The 22,071-nt window shown below is 39.7% G+C and overlaps 1 protein-coding gene across 1 annotated transcript in view; it reads right to left on the bottom strand.

Annotated features, from left to right (window-relative positions):
* Positions 1–1,206: 1,206 nt before the first annotated feature.
* Positions 1,207–22,071, bottom strand: part of LOC126162192 (uncharacterized) — a 112,292-nt gene continuing 91,427 nt past the window's right edge. Inside the window, exons 7-8 of the mRNA XM_049918520.1 lie at positions 4,410–4,647; positions 1,207–3,556 (exon numbers count right to left, since the gene is read on the bottom strand). Coding sequence (XP_049774477.1) covers positions 1,214–3,556; positions 4,410–4,647 — 2,581 coding nt within the window. The 3' untranslated portion in view covers positions 1,207–1,213. The remainder of the gene's footprint in view (positions 3,557–4,409; positions 4,648–22,071) is intronic.

Raw genomic sequence — 22,071 nt, 5'->3', positions numbered from 1 at the left:
AAGAGAAAAATGCATTTACAGGACATTACTATCAAATATATACAGTAGTCCAAAATAAATTATAGAAGTCAATAAATGTAAATTTACACAAATAAATCAAATAAATGTGTACCATTTATGATAACAAATTTTAACTGTTAACACAAGTCCCACATAAATAATTATTTATTACATTAGAAATGTAGGATGCTTACATTTCTTTCACTTTCATCTATAACGCCTCTTTAAACGTGCTTACGAAGCATATACATAAATAAAGTAACTTACAATTATGTTTTAAGTACAATCCTTATATATACAAATCCCAGTCACGTATTACAAAAGCTATAATAGTATGATGCTCAAAGATTTCTACAATATTGTCACCTTTTTATATCATAATTTTTTGACTGAGAGAAGCGGAAAAAATTGGCAGCAAGTTTCATCAGATCATTACCAGATGCTATGATAGGACAGAATACAAGGTAAGTAGATAATTAAAACAGTAAGTGTTATTTATTTTTCATGGAAGGAAATGAAACTAGGATTGTAAATTGTTTTCTGCAAATTGTGAAGTATTACATTAACGTCTTGGAATTATTTCACAATATGTCTCACATTGTTTATCATTTTTTATACTTTTTGAAAATGCATTTATGCTTCAAAGATCATCATCATTCTGCTGAGAGTTCTTAATATATAGTTAAAAACTTGATATAAATCTTGCTAACAATAAATTAATTTTCTATTTACATTGGTGTTAGTCTTCTTTCACCTATTTTATGTTAAAATTTAGATTTTCTTTCTTTCCTGCTACACTGTGCGTGTGGTTATTATGTATTGGAGACACTGAAAATTGTTACACATGAATTTAAAAATGTCTGAAGTAGTAGAAGCAGGTATTCTTACTGCTGGTGGCCACAGTGAGAATGGCAGCAAATGTGTAGTTAATTTCATGTCAGTGTTACTCATAAAGGCAACTTTGTAATGTTAATATTATTTTGTATTTGAATTCAAATGTGTAATGGTTTTTGCAAATGGCAGCTCACTACATTGTCACTCAGGCCAAAATCCATTTAGAAAGAAACAAAAGAGGGAGCAGGCTATAGTAATAAGACAAAAAATACCTTAACATGCCATACGAGCAGGGTACGGCAAACTAAATAATAAATTAAACCCTCCTCCCCCCCCCCCCATCCCCACCCCCCAAACACACACAATAACAATAATCTTTTTACACATTTAAATCAACTCCACTATCAGCATTATTGTTGAGAGTAGCTTGCTGTCTAAGATACGCAGCATACATTTGTCTTGCGTGGTTTAGAACTCTCGTAACATTATGTTTTCTTACCATTTTATCAAAATGCATGGCCATTTCATTATAGTCCATAGCACTACGTATTATAAAATCACGGTGTTGTTGGAGGACAGTGAGACAGAGAAACATTAAGAACGGATTACCATCACCAAATTTATGTGGAGGAGGTAACTGTGATCCAACAAATTGTGCTTGTTTGGTGACTGGACAACTTTGTTTTGTTAAGTTGCTTACAGTGGGTAGCACAGATGAACTGTTAACACATGTAGCATTGGAGGAGTTCTTGTGTGCTGTAAGACTGGACTGTTCCTGTGATTCTGCAAGAGAATTTGTTGTTGAATTAGCTGCAGGCAGGAATGATTCCCTACTTCCCTTTTCTTTGGATTCTGGAACTATTTCCAAATTTTGTCGTTCTGATTCAGAAACTCTATCTGTAAGTCTTAGGTCAGTACACAATGATTTTTGCTGCTGGCGATGAGATGTGCTGTTTGCAGAACCTACCCAACCATCTGAACTATCACTTGCATCATCCGATTGTGTTTCCTCTTTTTTCTGATAATTCAAAGGACTAGAGCTATTACGTAGTAATCTTATTGGTGTTATTGATTTAATACACTGTCCTTCATTCTCAAAAATTTCACCAGCACTTACAGATGAAAAACAGTTATCAGAGTCATTTGCATTAACAACCACACCATCAAATTCCAAGTCTGCCTGCTCATCTGGTGTGGTAGGACACTGAAGAGGGTTCTCCCAGACAAAGATTTCCTCCCCAGTTCCCATCGTTGGGCTACAAGCTTGTGAGAAATGATGGCTTTTTGTTGAAGAAATGTCCAGATTATGTATTGCGCACTCAATATCAACTGTTTTTCTATTTTCACACAATGTAGGTGTTACTATAGAACTGACTTTTGAACGAATATCAAGATCCAGTTTCAAAGCTGGAGTAGCAGGAATACTGCATATTTCAGCAACTTCAGTAGTTGTGTCATCACTTGGAAGTTCTGATTCTTGTTTTGATACTACACAGTCACATCTTTGATCGAGTTCTTCTCCTCCCACTTTTGCTTCAATTGATCTGAAAGACTCACTGCAAGGAGACTCCAAGTCTTCAGAATCTTCTAAATTCAATGCACAGTGATTATAAGTAGAACCAAAGACCTGACGGTCCAAATTCTCAAGTTCTAGTCTTAGTTCTCGTGTCATTGATGTTGTCATTGGGAAGTACTCTGTTGAATCATCTGGAGAACTACTTTCACAAAATGTATCACTATTTAGGCCATTTACCTGAGCTGGTAGTCCTTCATTTTTCAACAATTCATCAGTGTCTGTAAGTTCTTCCACTTCTCTAGTAGTAAAGTGTGATATGTCGTTACTTGCTACATGATTTCTAGCTTCTTTACCTTCTGGTGAGATTTCCTGAAGACTGTGACATACTAACTTTGACTGTTTAACATCAGGAACTTTTTCTGGATGACTCCGATTTTTGCTAAGTGATGCAAAGCTTAAAAATTCATTCAGATTTTTCACAATCCTTTTACCAGATGCTCTGTCAATTTCATCTTTTGAAGGACTTGTGTTGATTTTTTCAAAGGAAGAGAAAATAATTTTATCTCCCAACAATTTCTGTTTCTTGTCATTTATGTAACTTTTTTTCTCATTCATTTGGGGAGAAAGTAAGTTTCCCGTGCTGCCAGATAAAACTTCATTTGTTCTTTCCAAGAGTCTGTTGTTTATTCTGTTGTTCACATGATCATTTTCTGATTCAGAAAGAGCTTCATTTGGGGATGTAGAATGGGATTTATTGGCTTTTGTTAACTGTAAATTGCTGTCATCGAGACTAGCAAATAGTTTCACTTGACCCTGATGCTTAACTTTGCTGTTGCGTTGACCTATAACAGTTTCGTCCAAACTCTGGTTCTGTCGAACTGCTAATCCAGGTCTGTGCCATATTCTGGAGGCAGGTACACCATTTCCAAATGTATGCAGAGATGCAGCTGAACTCTGACGTCGAAGAGCACACACTTTGGTGTAAGCGTTTTCTCGAGGTGTCTTCAGCAGAGGACTTATTGGTGGTGGTGATTCCCCAGGAGACTTTTCACAGAATCTTCTCTCAAATAATGGCAATTCCTTTTCAGGGGGCATCTGTGAGAGGGAACTCCATAACACCTCCAGCATTCGAAGAGCATCATCAAATGCAAATTCACGCTTCATCTCCAAAAGTAGCCAACGGTAACAGAATAATAGATCATCTGCCTGTAATTTAAAAAGACACATATTTAATTATTATGCAAATATATTTTTAAGAATGAAACAATATAATTAAATTAATCAGTGGAAGAAAGGGCTAAGCCATAATTAACTAAAGATTAGTCTGATAACATTATCTGTCGTATTTCCAAATAAACTATGTAGTGGTAACATTTGGTTTCATATATACTGTGTGAGGGTACAACTGTTTTTTATTATTATTATTATTATTATTATTATTTAAAGATATTAGTGAGTTGCTGTTTTCATTTAGCGAGAATTTTTATGTTTGATGTACTCCCCAGGGCACTGAGTGGTGACACAAGGCCTCCATATGATGTGTGTATTTCATCATACAGTGTCCGCTCAGACTCTGCAATGCCGTGCACTGTGTCCTGGAGCCCCTCCTGGGGAAGTTCTTTGCTATGGTCTTCATCAACAACTGAAGAATATTGGAGATTCAATGTGAAATGGTTCATTTAGTTCAGACTTGAGGTTGACTCAGCCTGGAAAATATATCCAAGTTGTCAAACTAATGCTCTGAAATTTTATGATTTAATGCACTGATGATAAACCAAGTCATTAACCAGCACACAGATTCTCTTTTAGTAGCTTGCAAACCATTGCAAAAGATTTTTTGTGACTTTGCAGTTTTGTTGTCCAATCTGCAAGAATTTGCACTTCATGGGCACAAACCCTCAACTGCTAGAAAACACTGTTTACTACATAAATTGTTTTCTCTTGTTGTATTTATAGTCTTGTCTCTGAGTTTAAACAAACATGGCATAACTCAAAATATGCATTTGCAATTTAGCACTTTCTTCCTTCCAACTCTTCAATTATGACTGGGGAAACTAACCTGATGCATTTTGAGATAGGCATAAAATTCAGGATCATAATACATCAGTCCTTCTGCTAAGTGTTGAAATTTTAAAGTCATTGTCACACCATCCAGCATAAAATTTGACTGTAATCGTCTCATTAAAGCACAGAAACATATGTAAGCATGTGCTTCATCTCCCATAGTGACCAGAAGTGGTGATGCCAAATCACTCATTCCTTGGCAGTAACTTACAGTTGGGTGATTCAGAGCATATCTGGAACACAGGAAGAAATGAAACAGCATTGAATTTTAATCCATATATAAAAGAAAAGAAAAATGGGAATTCTTATATAATATCAGACCAACATTAATCTTCCATAAAAATGAACAAGACAATTTCTTGTTCCAAGAATTAAGCTGCATCACAATTGTCATTCTACATTAATAATTAGACTACTACAGCAGGTGCTTAATTATAATTGTAATAAAGCCAACTGGCTTTCGCACTATAGATGAAGGTCAAAATATGGCAAGAAATGCTGAAAATTGATAGGATGTTTACAAAACTATCAGTCTGAAGAATTACACTGGTATTTTTGCAAACAAATTCTGTACCTTGAAAGCTTGCAGCTTAAAAAATTAATGATGAATTTAATATCCACATCAGGATAAACAAACACTCTGTCCCACGCTTATGCTGTGGTCTGATTGGTCTGTTTGAGCTGCATTCTCAGAATTACGTTGTAATACGCACACACACACACACACACACACACACACACACACACACACACACAGAGAGAGAGAGAGACAGAGAGACAGAGAGAGAGAGAGAGAGAGAGAGAGAGAGAGAGAGAGAGTAGACAGTCACATATTTGTGTTAGATGGCTTTCAGGCAAAAGCAACTCAGCTGCTAGTCAGATTTTTCTACAAGCCTGTCCAGCCTGACCACTGCTTAGTGTCTCCTCTGTTGAGTTAATTTGATTAAGATTTTGCATTTTGATACCACAGGCATAATTTTTTTAAACGACATTCATTTTCCACCTCACATGTACTGACTGAGGAATCAGCATTGTTTTAGCTAAAATCAGCTGATTAGGCTAAACATAATTTTCAGGTGGATAGAAGATGTGTGTCAGGCAGTGGAGAGATGGCATACTTTCAGTGCATACGTTTATAATGGCCACATTCATATAACCTGGTTTGAAGTCTCAGTCTGGCACAAATTTTCAGTAGACACAACATATTCATTACATTTTTGAGTGGTTTTTCGTGATTATATTTCATGTCATTACATCTTTACCTAATTATCTATTGATTCATTAATTTTAGTGACAGTAATTTGATCGATAAAAGTGGGTGTCACAAAATTTTGGTCTCATTTTATGATGATACCGGGTTTTGTCTCTGTACATTGACATTGCCATTACAAGTTGGATGCACATGGGCCATAAAAGAATGATATCACTATGATGCTTGACATCTTTTCTGACCATACGAAAATGGCTTACAGCCAAAATTAGTGAACTGTGGGTAAATACTATATGCACAATAGATGTGGAGGAACAATGAGAATGGAGAAATAGATGGAATTCCTTAAATTTGCTTCCAGCAAAATTACATTTTGATCCAAGACTAATCAGCACCAGATCCGTAACTCAGAGGTGGATCAGAGTAGTGTGTGACATTTATACATTCGTTGCAATAACATATCAGATGTGCTCAGTAAAAACTGATATTTCTTAACAGTGATTTGAAACATCACTTATAAACATTATCATTCCATTCACATCCTAAAATGTACTATACTGAGAATTTGAGATCTATTTAGTCATGCACACTTGGGCACTGTTATCACTGTGTATTAATATATATCACAACTTTGCTATCCAACTAACTTTTCCCCATAGTGTAAGGGTCTAGCAGTAACGTCACTGCACTTATGTAGATTTTTATGCCCTTCACGTGGATTTAGTGAACTTACTTGTATGAGATGGTGGTTTCTGTAGACCCCAGTCGGAACACTGTTCTGAACATCATAGCTTTTTGCATGCTTTTGCCATCCAGCATTAAATTGGGGAGAGATCAACTCCACTGTGATTCATCTACTCACTGTTAATATCCAAAACAGCTGTTACAACCCCCCAAACTGAGGGGTTGTAATACGTCACAACGACCATAAGGTATGGTTTGGGAGAGAGGAGTTATTCATGCCAAAGTGTACAGAGAGACACCAGCAACTGTGTCACTGACTTTATCGCATCAAAGGTACACAGCTGGCCTTTCAATGATCCCGATGATGGCACCATGCTGCATACGTGAGTGGGTCAGTGCAAACGCCAATGCCGGAATCTGCTGGTTCAGCATCCAGCCACCCAACCTTGCAAATGCAATGCTCCTACTCATGCCATGGCTAAGTGGCAGTCAACCATGTTGGCTGCACCAGTAGCCTGGGGGATGGCTTAGTGTTCCCTCAACAGCAACTCGTGGACCCCATATACAGCACCAAAGGAAACAGCTGGCCGTTGTCACTGTAGTGAGCCTTACTAAGCTTCGACTGTCCACCTGGAGCAGCTTGGTCAGTGACCGCAGGCAGCTCAGCACCGAGGAGGCTGCAATTTCTTGCCCCAACCCCTCTCCTGCTGACAGCAGCTTGCAGTCCACTGAAAAATGTCACCCAGGAAGCGGAGGCCAGTAGCCCTCTTGCTCCTAATGCCAGTGCACTCTAAAGTGTGGCCTGCTCTGCCACAGCTATGGTGCATCTATGCAGTGGAGGTTGGTGGTAGTTTCAGTGGGCCGGTTTGGCACTGATATCCATCACCAGATGTTGTGGTTAGCCTGCAGTTTAAACTATCATCATTCTATTCCGTTCTAGACACTGACAGAATGGAGGCACAACTGTCCAATTTGAGCCTCTGGCCTCACTTATTTATACATTTTTCCCTATGCCTCTAATGAAGTTCCTCTGGAGGGGACAAGTGGAGTGCTCTTTAACAATTACAACTTCAGTTCCCTCAGCCCACTTCCTGGGGATGGGGGGAGGGTCCACTGGGGTCCGAACTGCACAGTAACCCTGGGTTCGGTGTGGGGCAGTGGTGGGGTGAGTGGACTGCTGTAGCCTGTTGTGGGTTTGTGTACCACTGAGGGTTATGGCAGGGATGAAGCCTCTCCATCATGTTTAGGTCCCCAGTTCAATACAACACAACACCCTCAGAGATCCTTCTGGCCTTTGCAACATGTCCTGAGACAATGTCATAACAGTTGAGCCCATAAGTGTAACCAGAAGATAGAAATCCATTCCGACTACCTCACAAGTCATGCAATTAATTATCATTCCACTTTCTCAAATCTTGAGTTTTTTCAACCCTACCAGGTTGCCTCCTTTGTAGCAATTCAACCATACAGATTCCAGCATGAATATGGATATATACAATGTATACCCACCACACTCTGGAGGCACGTTCGGGCTGGTAGAAGCTCCTTCGTACAACTTGTCCCATTACTTCCCCCCAAAACAAAGTCCCTTCACATGTCTGCATATCAGTCCCTACTTGGCCACCCAGACAGATCACAAATTACTCTACCACCCATTCCTCCTTCCGAGAAAGCAAAAAATAAAGAAAAAACAGAATCACTAATAACAACATGAAAAAACAACAACTTCACAAAAAAACAAAAAATCCCTGTGGCAATAAAAATGACATACTTTAAAAAAAACACACACACTATTGTACAGCTTACTTATGTGACCTTAACCTACATGGCACATTCTGCACTTTACATTGCTCACCAATCCCAGGTTTCTTCTATTTACGCTTTGTAACTTCCACCTCCTGGTTGGTTGCCAATAACTGTAGTGTCTCTCTACCATCCCTTTAAATGGTTTTATATGACTGACATATATAACACATGTTTTTGTGAGGAACTGTATCTTCACATTGGCTGGTGAGGTCATTCACATGATCTGGTATGGTCCCTGGTATTTTGTTAAAAATTTCTTTGTTTTCTTCTGTGATTTATAGAGACTAGAAGAGAAGTTTGTGGCACAACTTGACCAGAAGAAGGGATCGGTTGGTAGGACATGTTCTGAGGCATCAAGGGATCACCAATTTAGTATTGGAGGGCAGCGTGGAGGGTAAAAATCGTAGGGGGGAGACCAAGAGATGAATACACTAAGCAGATTCAGAAGGATGTAGGTTGCAGTAGGTACTGGGAGATGAAGAAGCTTGCACAGGATAGAGTAGTATGGAGAGCTGCATCAAACCAGTCTCAGGACTGATGACCACAACAACAACAACAGTGACCATTACCCACTGCCCCATGCAGTATTGCGGCAATTTGCCCCAGCATTTGTTCAGTCGTTCCTGACATTCTAGCACCTTTGTGTTTCCCTTTTGCACGTTCCTCCAAGCTTTCCCAATTCTTCTTGTAAAGTTCCTCACTGACTAACTAACCAGTCGTAGCTTAAGAATCAAAATGCCAAAGGGAGATAGCATTTTCCTGCTGTACACCATCTCGAGTGGCAACAAGCCAATTGCAGTATGAACCTTCAAATTATAGTCGCACTGCAGATAAGAAACAGCTATCCCAAATGTCATGCCTGGAACCTACGTAATAGCTCAACATCTTTGCAATTGCCCCATGTATGCGTCCCGTTCTTCCACTGGTCTGCGGATGAAATGAACTTACCTATAACTTTCATATATGCAACATGTGACATAGCTGTTTCATTAAATTTGTACCCTAGTCCACAATTATGGTCTCAAGCATCCCAAACTTTGATATCCAGTTGTTTACTAATGCTTGCACTACACTACTAGCCCACTGGCCAGGCATCAATACCATTGCCAAAAATTAAGAAAAGTGATTGATGATCATGAGAATGTACCTATTTCCTGCAGGTAACTCTACATAGAAAATGGACTGGGTACCTATGGTAACCTCATGTCGCACTTCTACACACTTTATGTCATACGCACTGATCATAGTCTACCAAAGTCATCCTCCAAACATCTAAAAAGCTCTGGTAAATCCTTTGAATAGACAGTTATGTCATTGAGATATACCAGACAAGTTTTTGCCTTTAATCCTCTCAGCACACCATCCAAAAACCGCTGTGAATTGCAGGTGCATTCTTTAATCCAATACGTTTGTAATGAAAATGTTCTGCTGGGATGATAAACACGGTTTTCGGTCTATCTTCAGGCACCACCACCAATTGATGGTATTCACTTCTGAGGTCCATAGTTGTAAAGAACAGATGTTGACCAAGATTATCCAAAGTTTTTGTGACATTTGGAATTGGATCAGCATCTGAAATGGTTTGCATCTTTAGATATCGGTAGTCACAGCAAAATCTCTATTTCCGTGTCCTATCCGCTGATTTCTTTGGCATCACGACAGTATCTGTGCTCAAGGGACTGTCACTCAGTTCTATGATCGCACCCCATAGAAGTTGTTGAATAAATTCTTCTAACAATGGTTGCAGCTGCTTTGTTATACAGTACGGCTTCCTACAAGTTGATGCGCTATTGCCTTTCAGTATGTGAAGTTGTGCCAGGGAGATTGCCGGTAACCCTCTGTTCACACAAAATAAGTCACTAAATCTCAATAACAAGTTCTCCATGGCCGTTCGATCACAGCCCTTCAAATGACCTACTTTTCCTCATAACACTTCCATACTGACAGTTTACCTGTGGCTTTCCTCAGATAAAACAATGCAAACTATCTGTCTCTTCATTGCTTAAGAGCAGTTCAACCACAAATAATGTTTCCCTTGGCAAATCAGTATCCACTGAAACCCATAGTATCTTTCCTGTACCTGCTGGTATTTTATCCAGCTGATTGATCTTTACTGAAAACTTTCACAGTTTAGTTGGTCTTGCCCTCATGACAGGTGAACCTTGCACCATTGTCTCAGTTGCAACTGTTTCCCCCAGTTAAAGTCCCATTGAGTTCAACTGCATATTGCAAATGATCAATCTTAGTGTGATGTTTGTCGAAAAAGTCTAGCCTAAGAATCACTGAATAACCTTCACCTATGCATGGCAACGCCTCCGTGCATTAACTGAACTTAGTTTTCTCAACCAAAAACTCCAATACTGCCAAACCCAATGATTCCACCCCATTATTGCCAACACCATGTAACCTATACCATAGTGGCCGCAGTCTCCTCTTGGCCACTATGTCCAGAATGATAACAGAAAAATTCACACCGCTGTCCACCAGAAATCTGCCACCCAATAAGCCCACTATGCAGCAATCCATCTGTGCACTAACTTGTGCCTTGTTACTGGCTATTGAGATTGCCTTCCATTGATGGCTGCTTTCCTTGCCAGTGATTTTCACCCTTCCTACCTCCACACTCAAATGCCTGGAGGCCCACTACACCACATGCATAGAATTATGGTTGCTTACACTGCTTCCTTACATGCCACTCCTGACAACACTTGACTTCAGAAGCTCCCACAGACTCGTTGCACTTCATCTAAACATACTTAACTTTGCCTGAAAAAATCATGCACTCTTCTGCTTTTGGTGCTCCTGACACAATCCAGTGGCCCACTCCCAGAATGCATGAGCTTTACTAAATGTCTCATGGTAGACAACATATCCTTTGGTGTCCTCCTCAAGTGCATATTAGCAACATAAAGGGTTACTTCATCTGACTACCCATATGCGTCCACATCATCCCTAACATCCTTAATGAAAACTGTCACGTCCTCCATTGCCTTATCCAAGAAGGAATTAATCAGTGCGATCATCGCCGCATCATACAGAATAGAAGGCACTCTCAATCCAGACTCACTTTCCTGTGGCTCTGATTGTGACTGACTGTGACTCTCTTGAAGAGCCTCTAAGTCATGATTAAGTTCAAAATTTCTCTGTTTCATGCTCTCAAACTGTTCTGTTAACACTTACACTAACTGAGTTAAAGCAGTAACTGCATCTGAGGTAGTAGCACATGTTCCCACCATTTTGCATATTCTTAATTCACCTGAAGAAGGAAAGAAAAGAAAAAGAAAGACTAAATACAAATTCTGATTTAACCCTTTAAAAAAAATTAAAAAAATATAATCATAAATTAATTCCTATGGTGAATCACCACCTATCTACACTCAGTACACTACTAGACAGATAACCAATATGCCTACATGCAGAACAAACAACTGCTACAGCTCTGGTACAAGGTAACTTATGCCCAGACAAACTGCAAAATGAACACCTCACTGGCACTAAATTATCACATCCACCATTAGCTCTAAATAAAGCTAAGTCCACAGGTTCCCTTGGCTTCACAAAAGTAAATTTAACATCTTGTACCCCAGCTCACTCAACTAACTGTAACAATGAAATGAAACATCAAAAATAACATAAATAAAACTTACACTCAACATATCACGTTGGAAAGCAAACAACTGCTTCTGACACCAAAGTGTTACAATCCTTCCAAGCTCAGGGGTTGTAATATGTCAGAATGACCAAGAGGTATGAATTGGAAGAGAGTGGTGACTTACGCCAAAGTGTGCAGAGAAACACTAGCAACTGTGTCACTGACTTATTGCATTGAACGTACACAGCTGGCCTTTCAATGATCCTGGTGATGGTGGTGGGTGATTGTGGTTTTGTTTGTGTGTGTGTGTGTGTGTGTGTGTGTGTGTGTGTGTGTGTGTGTGTGTGTCAATGCCAGAATCTACTGCGTTAGCATCTGGTCGCCCAGCCTTGCAGACGTAGCACTCCTATTCACATCGTGGTTATGCGACTGTTGCATGTGTTGGCTGCACCATTAGCCTGGGGGATGGCTTAATCCTTCCTCAAGGATAATTTTTGGACCCTATGTAGAGCATCAAAGAGAAACAGCCAACCAAAATTGCTGTTGTGAGCCTTATCAACTCCAGCCATCTGGCCAGGGCAGCTCAGTCAGTGACCACAGGCAGCTCTGCACCCAGGAGGCCATAATTTTGCACCCCAGCCCCACCCCTGTGGACAGCAGCTTGCAATACACTGCATGGTGTCACCCAGAGATTGGAGGTCAGCAGCCCTCTCACTCGTCATGCCAGTGCAGCTTCAAGATATGGCCCACCCCACCACAGCTATGGCACATCCATACAGCAGAAGTTGTTGGTAATTTCAGCAGGCTGGTTGGCTACTGATATCCATCATCAGACATCACCATGACCTGCAACTTAAACAATCATCATTCTGTCCAGTTACAGACATGGAGAGAATGGTGACACGACTGCCTCATTTGAGCCTCTGGGCTTGCTTATTTATACATCTTTCCCATATGCCTTTAACTTAGCTCCTCTGGAGGGCACAAGTGGAATGCTCTTTAATAATTACAATGTTAGCTTTTATCAGTCTGCTTTGACCCCTAGACACAGGGACTAGGTGCTGTTGTAACTGCAATGTATGGGTTCTTCACAGAATGCCAGTGCCCGGTGCTGCCCCCATTACTTCACACTCATATACAGTGCCCACCAGGCCATGCCTTCTTTCCTGTGAGTGGTGTCATAAACCTGCCTCGCAGAATTGTTTGCTAAGGTCATATGATCTGACAATACTACTACCTTCCAGCCACAGCTCTGCGTAATTTACAATAAGTCCCCAAACCCAAGACTGTAAATGTTTGTGGCACAGTACATCTCATACTCTGTCATTCACATGTTACTGGCCATGGTAGCTCACCCTGACAATGGTATTTTTACTCAAACTGAGGTATGGACAGTGGCCCAGGAAATCTACACAAAGAAACAGCATTAAATCTAGGATTTGTAAGTGCATGATGCTACTACACCTCATACAGCACTACACCTTCTTGTAATTTTAACTCAAGCTATGAACAGCCAAATAGTTTTACCACTGTTTGAAGATTTAGACTGCACCCTGTTTTGATATCACTATTTGCCAACTGATGTTAAAGATATGTGCAACCTGTTAAGACAGGTATACTCTAGGAGCCATAACATACATTCTTTGAACTGCACCCAAATGTATCATTAATACTAATCAGCCTTAGTCACATGCAGTTTATACAAGTTGGCGATGGCAGAGAAGCTGAGGGTGAACACAAAAGCATTATGTGACATATATTGTAATACTTTGTTTCGTAGCCACAGCTACACGGATTGAGACACAATTTGATGCTAAGGACATGATCATAATGCTCAACAGAAAATCAGTTATTAAAAAAAGGACGTTTGAAGGTCACAGATTTACTGGTGGTAGTTGGCAGATGGACACCTATACAAATGTGAATTTTCAAAACTCCCCACTGAACTGATTACTGAATGAAACTTTGGGCTTGCAGCTGGGCCTTGTTCATTTCATTGCACGATACTTTGACTGGGCACCTGTCAGTCCACCTCAAGTGAGCCAATGAAGACTCAAAGACTAACCTGTCCTGAAATATTATTAGCATGGTGTATGTACTCTGGGTAGTGTCCAAGCAAAGGTCGATCTCTGGCCAACACCAATTAATCCGCTATTGTCCTAACCTTCGGCTGAAGTTGAAGGTTTAATAGCCCCAAGAAATTCCATTCAAGAATGGCAAAATGTGAATAAGATAATGATTTTTATAAAATATATAATCCAAACAATTTAATGAATATAATAGAGGGAAACATTCCACGTGGGAAAAATATTTCTAAAAAGAAAGATGATGAGACTTACCAAACAAAAGCGCTGGCAGGTCGATAGACACACAAACAAACACAAACATACACAAACATACACAAACATACACACAAAATTCTAGCTTTCGCAACCAACGGTTGCCTCGTCAGGAAAGAGGGAAGGAGAGGGAAAGACAAAAGGATTTGGGTTTTAAGGGAGAGGGTAAGGAGTCATTCCAATCCTGGGAGTGGAAAGACTTACCTTAGGGGGAAAAAAGGACAGGTATACACTCGCACACACACACATTATATATGTATACCTGTCCTTTTTTTCCCCTAAGGTAAGTCTTTCCGCTCCCGGGATTGGAATGACTCCTTACCCTCTCCCTTAAAACCCAAATCCTTTTGTCTTTCCCTCTCCTTCCCTCTTTCCTGACGAGGCAACCGTTGGTTGCGAAAGCTAGAATTTTGTGTGTATGTTTGTGTTTGTTTGTGTGTCTATCGACCTGCCAGCGCTTTTGTTTGGTAAGTCTCATCATCTTTCTTTTTAGAAACAATTTAATGAGATGGTCAAAATTGTCTTGCAACCTCTCAGAAATAACACCACCTTGGAATAAAGTGAATTATAATATTTATTTACTTAAAAGAATACTTGAACAGTTACCATTAGAAAACACATAATAATAGTGAATGAAACTTAAATTTCCATTAGTGTTTAGATATCTATCAACAAAAATGAATTAATAATCAAAGTTAAATAGTTTTATGTTGTAAGCTAAAATAATAATTTGTCTATGTTTTCACCAATCAAGTTAGATTGCATGTCCATATGTGTCTGTCCCACTGTGCTGAACAATTGTTCACTAGGAACACTTGTAGGAGCAGCAGATAAATATTTAAGTGCAACTGGGCATAGATAAGTATATGGAATAGAAGCCTTATATTCATAAACATCACCGTTCCTCACAAGCAAAGGTTCTTTTAAAAAGTATGTTAGATGTTCTTCAAAGAGCAGATAATGATGTTCCAAATCCAACTCGTTACCACTTCTGACAGGTAATACAAGATGATCCTGTGAATGCCATAAACCACCATCATCTTTTGAGGATGCTTTCAGTATCTGCATCTGATGTTGACCAGAAAGGTCTAGGCCCATCAAATCTACATCTATATGAGCTATTTGACTTGACCTAGACTCATTCTGTCATAGAAATGGTATGGTAATGTTTCAGTCTATGTGTTTTCCGTTTCACTGCTAGTCAATTACTCCATTTTGAAATGAGGATATATTAGAGTTGTAATCAATAAATGCAGAGTATTTCTTGAGTAAGAAAATCTCCTGTACTACTTGTACTTGCTGGCAATGGTGACTGACCAACACAACACCATGTACTAAAGTCTGCGCCAAATAGTGAAGGCTTCATGACTGTTGCAATTTAATTGTTGGATTTCCACCACCCATGTGCAGTTCTAACAGTTAGTTCAATTTTGGCACTTGCTAGCATATTTAGTCCAAATCCAAAGGTTTGGGTGAAGGAGGGATTTTTGGCTGTAAGTGGCCAAAGCCAAATGTTCGGTTGGACTCCCCTGGGGCACTCTTGATGACACCCTTGTCTCTTATGAACACTCGCCGGGCCCTATTTCTTAAGAAGTCTTCAAGCCCCTCACATATCTGGTAATCTATTCCATATTCTCGTACCTTCTTTAACAGTCTGTAGTATGAAACCACATCAGATGCTTTTCAGAAATCTAGGAATATGGAATTTGCATGTCGCTGTTCATCCACAGCTTGCAGAATATCATGGGAAAAAAGGCCTAGTTGAGTATTGCATGAGTTATGCTTTCTAAAATCATGCTGATTTGCGGACATAAGCTCTTTTGTCTCAAGGAATTTGTTATATTTGAATTGACAACATGTTCAAGAAGTCTGCAGCAAGTGATATTAAGGACATTGGTCTTTAATTCTGCAGGTCAGATCTTTTACCTTTCTTATATACAGGAACCACCTGCACTCTTTTCCAGTTCTTTGTGACTTTGCACTGGGCAAGAGATTTATTAAAAATGCAAGCCGAGTACGGGGCCTTTGGCACAGATTACTCTTTGTAAAACCAAATTGGATTCCATCAAGCCCTGGCAACTTTTCAATTCTTTTAGTTGCTTCAATACACCAGGGATCCCTATTACTATGTTCTCCATAAGGGAATCTGTGTGATCCTCAAATGATGTTATGTTTGTATGATCCTCGTGCATGAACCATTTCTCAATTTTGAAATTTAAGACTTCAGCTCTTCTTTTTCTATCTTCCGTTTACACACCAGACAGGTCATTGAGTGACTGGATAGAAGCTTTTGACCTACTTAGTGGTTTTTATGTAGGACCAGAATTTTCTCAGATTCTTAGCTAGATCCTTTGCTGAGGTATGACAGTGGTAGTTGTTGTATGCTTTGTGCATCAATCTTTTTATAGACGCATGAATCTCTACCCACTTTTGCCTGTCACTATTCACACATTCTCTTTTTAAACAACTGTGTAACAGCTTATGCTTCCCCAGAATTTTCCAAATTCTGTAATTAAACTACAGTGGACTTTCTTGTCTTTAATCCACTTAACTCAGTATATACTTTTCCACAGTGTAATTTAAAAGCTGTTTAAACAATGCCCATAATTTCCCTTACTTCCATCATACTGGACCTAAATGAAGTCCATGCATTGTGTAAATGGGATGCTAGCAATTGCCTGTCTGTTCTTTCTAGCAAAAAAATTGTCCCAGCCTTCTGTATGATTTATCAGCTTTAGTAACCATAGTCACTATGATGATGTCATGCTCACTAATCCCTCTCTTTACTGATGCCATCAATAGTGTCAGGTCTTTTTGTAGCGACAAGGTCTAAAGTATTTCCACTGTGTGCAGGCTGTCAAACTAGGTGCACAAGACAGTTTTCAGAGAACTGTGTTCAAAAGTAGTTCACAAGACACCATGTCTGTACCTCCTACAATTAATCCACAAATGTCTGAGTCTACACTTGGTAGGTTAAAGTCACCTCCAACTAATGTTTCATGATCTGGGTATTTCCGCACCACTGAGCGCAGACTTTCTTTGAATGACTCTAGAACGATCATGGTAGAATTGGGTAGCCAGTAAAAATATCCAGCAATTAACTTTATTTCACCTAGACCTGTTATACACATCCATAACTTCACCGTCACTCAAAATCGATCGACATCATTAGAGGTAATGTTTTTGTAGACTGCAATCAACACTCCCCCTCCTATGGTGCCTAAGCTGTCTTTCTGTTATATGTTCCATGACTTGCTAAATATATCAGAGTTTTCTACTTTTGATTTCATCCACCTCTCAGACCTGAGTGTAATCTGTGCATGACAAATTTCCTGGAGAGCAGTAAATTCCAGAACTTTGTTACAAATACTTTGGCAATTTACTGAAAAAATTTTGACAGTCAAAGTGTCATTAGTCTGAACACAGTCTGATTTCACTCTATGCTTGTCGGCTGGGGAGTTCATTAAAGTACCTCAAACTAGCACCTAGCCTAAAAAAAATCCATGTGCACTCCACAAGTACTCTGGTACTCAAGTAACTTCCTCCTTTGTGTGGTACACTCCTGACATATCAAGGGGTATCCTACAACTCTCCACCTGTTAACACAGGACTAAAAGTCTGCAGACAATAATGTCAAAGATCTTTGACAAAGCCTTTGGTTGAGACTCTCCACTCAGCTCCAAGACAAAGGACCCCAATGAACTCTTATAACTATGGTTGGCCTAGAGAATCCAAGTGACAGGCATCATTGGTTCCAATATGTGCCACAACTTGTAGACGACTGCACCAGCATGCTCCACAGGCACAGGCAAGGCCTCCTCCACATCTCCAGCAGACATATCGAGTGAACATTGGTTTCTTTCCAGCCCTGAATGCTATTTCCCTAAGAGGCTCCATAACACACCTAACACTGGCACTCCCAATAACTAGCAAACCTCTCTTCCCATGTGCCTGCTCAGACCCTGCTGAAGGAACAGCAACCTTTCCAGTCACAGGTTAAATAGCAAGGCCAGACAGCCAGCCTCCACATTAGCCCTCAGTCTCAAGTGAAATGGACACATTACCAGCCAACTGGTGCCCACGATTGTGGTTTGTCAGATTTTCTGCCAGGCATATTTTCATTTATTCTTTAATAATGGTGTCCCAGAAAAATGTTGCTGTGGCAAAACTGTTCTACACACTCCATTGAAAGACCAGTGTAGATACAATGCTCAGCAATAGTAAACTTAGTTGCTATCAAAAGACAGTGTTCAGTACAGCATTCTCCCAGGAGAAGTGGAATTTCTGCGAAAGATCTGACGACAGAATACAATGCTGATGGAGGTACAATTGTTTGAGGTATGTCATTCAGTGTGCATCATTGAACGTGGGGCTCTGCAGCAGATCACCCTACATGTTCCCATGTTGACCCAAAGGCATTGCCAATTACAAAAGCAGTGGGCACAGGATTGGGAATGGACGGTGGATCAATGAAAACATGTCATCTGGTTGGATGAATCAGGTTTCTTGTTATACAACATCAATGGTTGAGTGTGGATACATTGTTGTCCAGGAAAAATGGATGCTCAAAACACTAAACAACACTAGGGGAGCTGGCTGGAGGGGGCAGTCCAATGCCGTGGGGTTTCCAAGGAACCTGTGGTAGTAATCACAGGCACCAGTACAGTTGTGGACTATCTACACATTCCATTGTGTACTACCACATTTACAGCTGAATAGTATCCATTTTTGTGCAATACTTCAACAACAGACCCAGATGTCTACTTCAGGTGATGCAAGTTGTGCTGGTACATGTACTTATCTGCCAATACTCCAACCATACTGAACTATTGCTGGTCTCACATTGCTATTTATGGCTGATTACGAGATTGACTCCTGACACACACAATGCTCTCTGATGCTCTTTTGTTCCTCAGAGCCGGCACTGATATTCTGTGAAACACATTCTCTCAGCATTTCCAGGCTCTGGTGGGTGTGATGGCTGCAGTTATCTCAATAAATTGAGTGCCAGACCCGACATCCCGATTAGATTGAAATTTCTATCCTGATTTATTATATATTCCGACATCTCTGTATTGATAGACTCCTCAATCACATTGTCCCAGAAACTTGGTGTTTGCGTCAAGATACTATTCACATCATATTTAAATTCGTAACTACATTTCACACAGTGCTTGACAACAGCTGCTTTGATTGGCTTTGATAAGATATGTCGCTGATATTCCTTGCATCTCTCCTTAACTGTTCTAATAGTCCATTCCATGTTAGACATGCCACACTTGCATGAAATGCAATAGCATCTGGCCTCTGGAGACTTGGATTGTATTTAACTTTACAAAGAAGACACTTTATTTTTATCGAAGAAAGCAAATCACACTAAATAACATGTCTTAAGAGTACATCGACCTTCCTGGATATTAGAGTGAATGGCAAGCTGCATCTGCTTCCTGATGATGATGTAGTATACAGGGAAGTATTGTCATCGGGTGAGTGTAAAAGGATATGGGACGACTTGTAAAGAATTTATATTTGGTGTGATGAATGGCAGCTTGCTCTAAATATATATAAACAAAAATTGAGTTAATGTGGATGAGCAGGAAAAACAATCCTGTAATGTTCCAATACAGTATTAAAGGTATGTTTCTTGATTCATTCACATCGATCAAAGATTTGAGAGTAGCACTGCAAAGTGATGTGAAATAGAATGAGCATGTAAGGTCATAAGTAAGATGTGCGAATGGCCATCTTTAATTTACTAGAAGGTTTTGGGGAAAGTATAGTTCATCACAAAAGAGGCCATGTACAGAACACTTGTGCAACCCATTCTTGAATACTGTTCAAGTATTTGGGATCCCAACCAGATGAATTAAAGGAAAACATCAAGACAATTCAGAGGTGAGCTGCTAGGTTTTTTATCATTAGGTTCAATCAGCATGCAGGCATTGTGGAGATACTTCATGAACTAAAGTGGGAATCCCTTTTTGAGAAACACTATTAAGAAAATTTAGACAACAGGCATTTGCACATGCTGCAGAGCGATTCTACTACTACCAGTGCACATTTTGTGCACAGACCACAAAGATAAGAGACTTAGGGCCCACATGAAGATATATGACGTTTTCTTTTCCCTCTGTCCATCTATGAATGGAATTGAAAAGGAAATGACTAGTAGCAGTACCTGGTACCCTCTGCTGTACACCGCATGGCATATGGATTATGCATATAGATGTAGATATTGGACCAACATAAGACCGATACACTATTCGTGGCTTCTCTCTCCCTGCATCAGTCTCAATCTTTTTCTCAGGCTCCTTGATTTTGACTCCAATACCTGCACAATTTGAAGATCTGAGAAACCTTTTCTTTGGAACAATATTTATAGGCATTATAATATTTTGGTAAGGCTATCCTTGTCTGAAAATGTGTAAGGTCTATGGACCAGCATATATAGCACCAAATTTCTTTGTCGCAGTGGTCATCCAGAGCATGGAGATAAGAGGTCAGTGTGTGTTGGCTTCCTCATACACTGTGTGGCCCAGGGATCTATGATAAGCCTGACTCATTGAGAAGAGTCATCATCCACCCCTCAGTTTTTTTCATAGGATCGATATCTGCCTGCCTGTAGGCAAAGTAATTTTTATCATCAAAAATCTTCTAACTTTAATGCATATGTCACATTAGGACTGTAGCATTGCCCTTGTTGGCAAGCATAATTACAGTTTCCTTGTCCTCTTGCAGATTTTGCAGTGCTATCTGACTTGTTTTTGGAGATGTCTGATTTTAATATTGGTGCTTTGGTTAGTGCTCTACAGGTTTCACACCAACAAGCTCCACAGAGCCAACGTAATCTGCTATTGATAACATTTTTGGAGTGGGTATGAAATTTAGCCCTTTAGCAAGGATCTTCACTGTATCCTCATCTAGATGTCTGTCAGTGAAATTAATTCCTATATGGCTCTCTGGTTCTTGTCTTGGCTTTTTGTGCAAGTGATCAAATTTTGCTTTCTGGCATGGAGATGGTTTCAGCTACATTGATTCTGCTTGTGACCACTGTCATGCCATTCCCAAGAATCTGCAGAAAGTGTAGCTGGCATGTAAAGATGGAGCTGAAGAAGCTCTTTTGAAATGACTTATTAGTTTACAGAAAACTATGGATCCCTGGGTCATAATGTGTATGGGAAACATTCACATATTGACCTCGACTCTCACGCCTCAAACCATCACCATCGGTCACAAAGAAATTTGAGGCTAAAAAGTGTGGTCCACAGAGCTTAAACACTTTCAGACAAAGCGATCCTTGCCAAAGAATCATTACACCTACAAACAGTTTCCAAAGAAATGGGCACTCTGATCTTCACACTGCAGACAAAACAAAGAAGCCTAATACAGAGACTGATGCAGACAGGAAAAGAGAAGCCTGGATAGTTTATCTACCTTATGCGGGGCCAATACCCAGTAAGATTGGTATGCTCAAAGAAAACACAGCACCCAGTGTATTTTTTTCTGTCATCAACAAAGATAAAAAGTCATTATAACATTAAAGATGATCTAGATCTACAAAGGCAGGACGTGTACTGTATTCCACGTGAATGTGGCTATGACTACTAGTAAAATCGAGAGAGATAAGGAACATTAGTGACACATCCAATTAAAACAATCAAGCAAATCAATAGCAACAGCTGCAGTCATTAAATGCAATATGATGAGACTGGTATCATGGTGCAAACACCAAGTTTCTGGCATAGCATGATTAAGGAGGCTATATCATGAACAACTTTCTTCAGCATAAACTTCAACTTTAATCTTATCTAATCAATTAAAATATAAACTCTACATTTAGTTATGTTGTAACTTTTAGAAATAATACAAGTATCACTACCACAGTAGTACAAGTTAATAGGCCAACTAGCTCCGCAGATGATGAAGAGATTGAAGAAATGTATGATATGATAAAAGAAATATTTCAGACAGTTAAGGGATATGAAAATTTTAAATTCGACAGTAGGAAAAGGAAGAAAAGGAAAAG

Source organism: Schistocerca cancellata, chromosome 2, assembly GCF_023864275.1.
Source record: "Schistocerca cancellata isolate TAMUIC-IGC-003103 chromosome 2, iqSchCanc2.1, whole genome shotgun sequence".
NCBI classification, from domain to species: Eukaryota; Metazoa; Arthropoda; class Insecta; order Orthoptera; family Acrididae; genus Schistocerca; species Schistocerca cancellata.
This window is presented reverse-complemented; position numbering and strand designations above follow the sequence as displayed.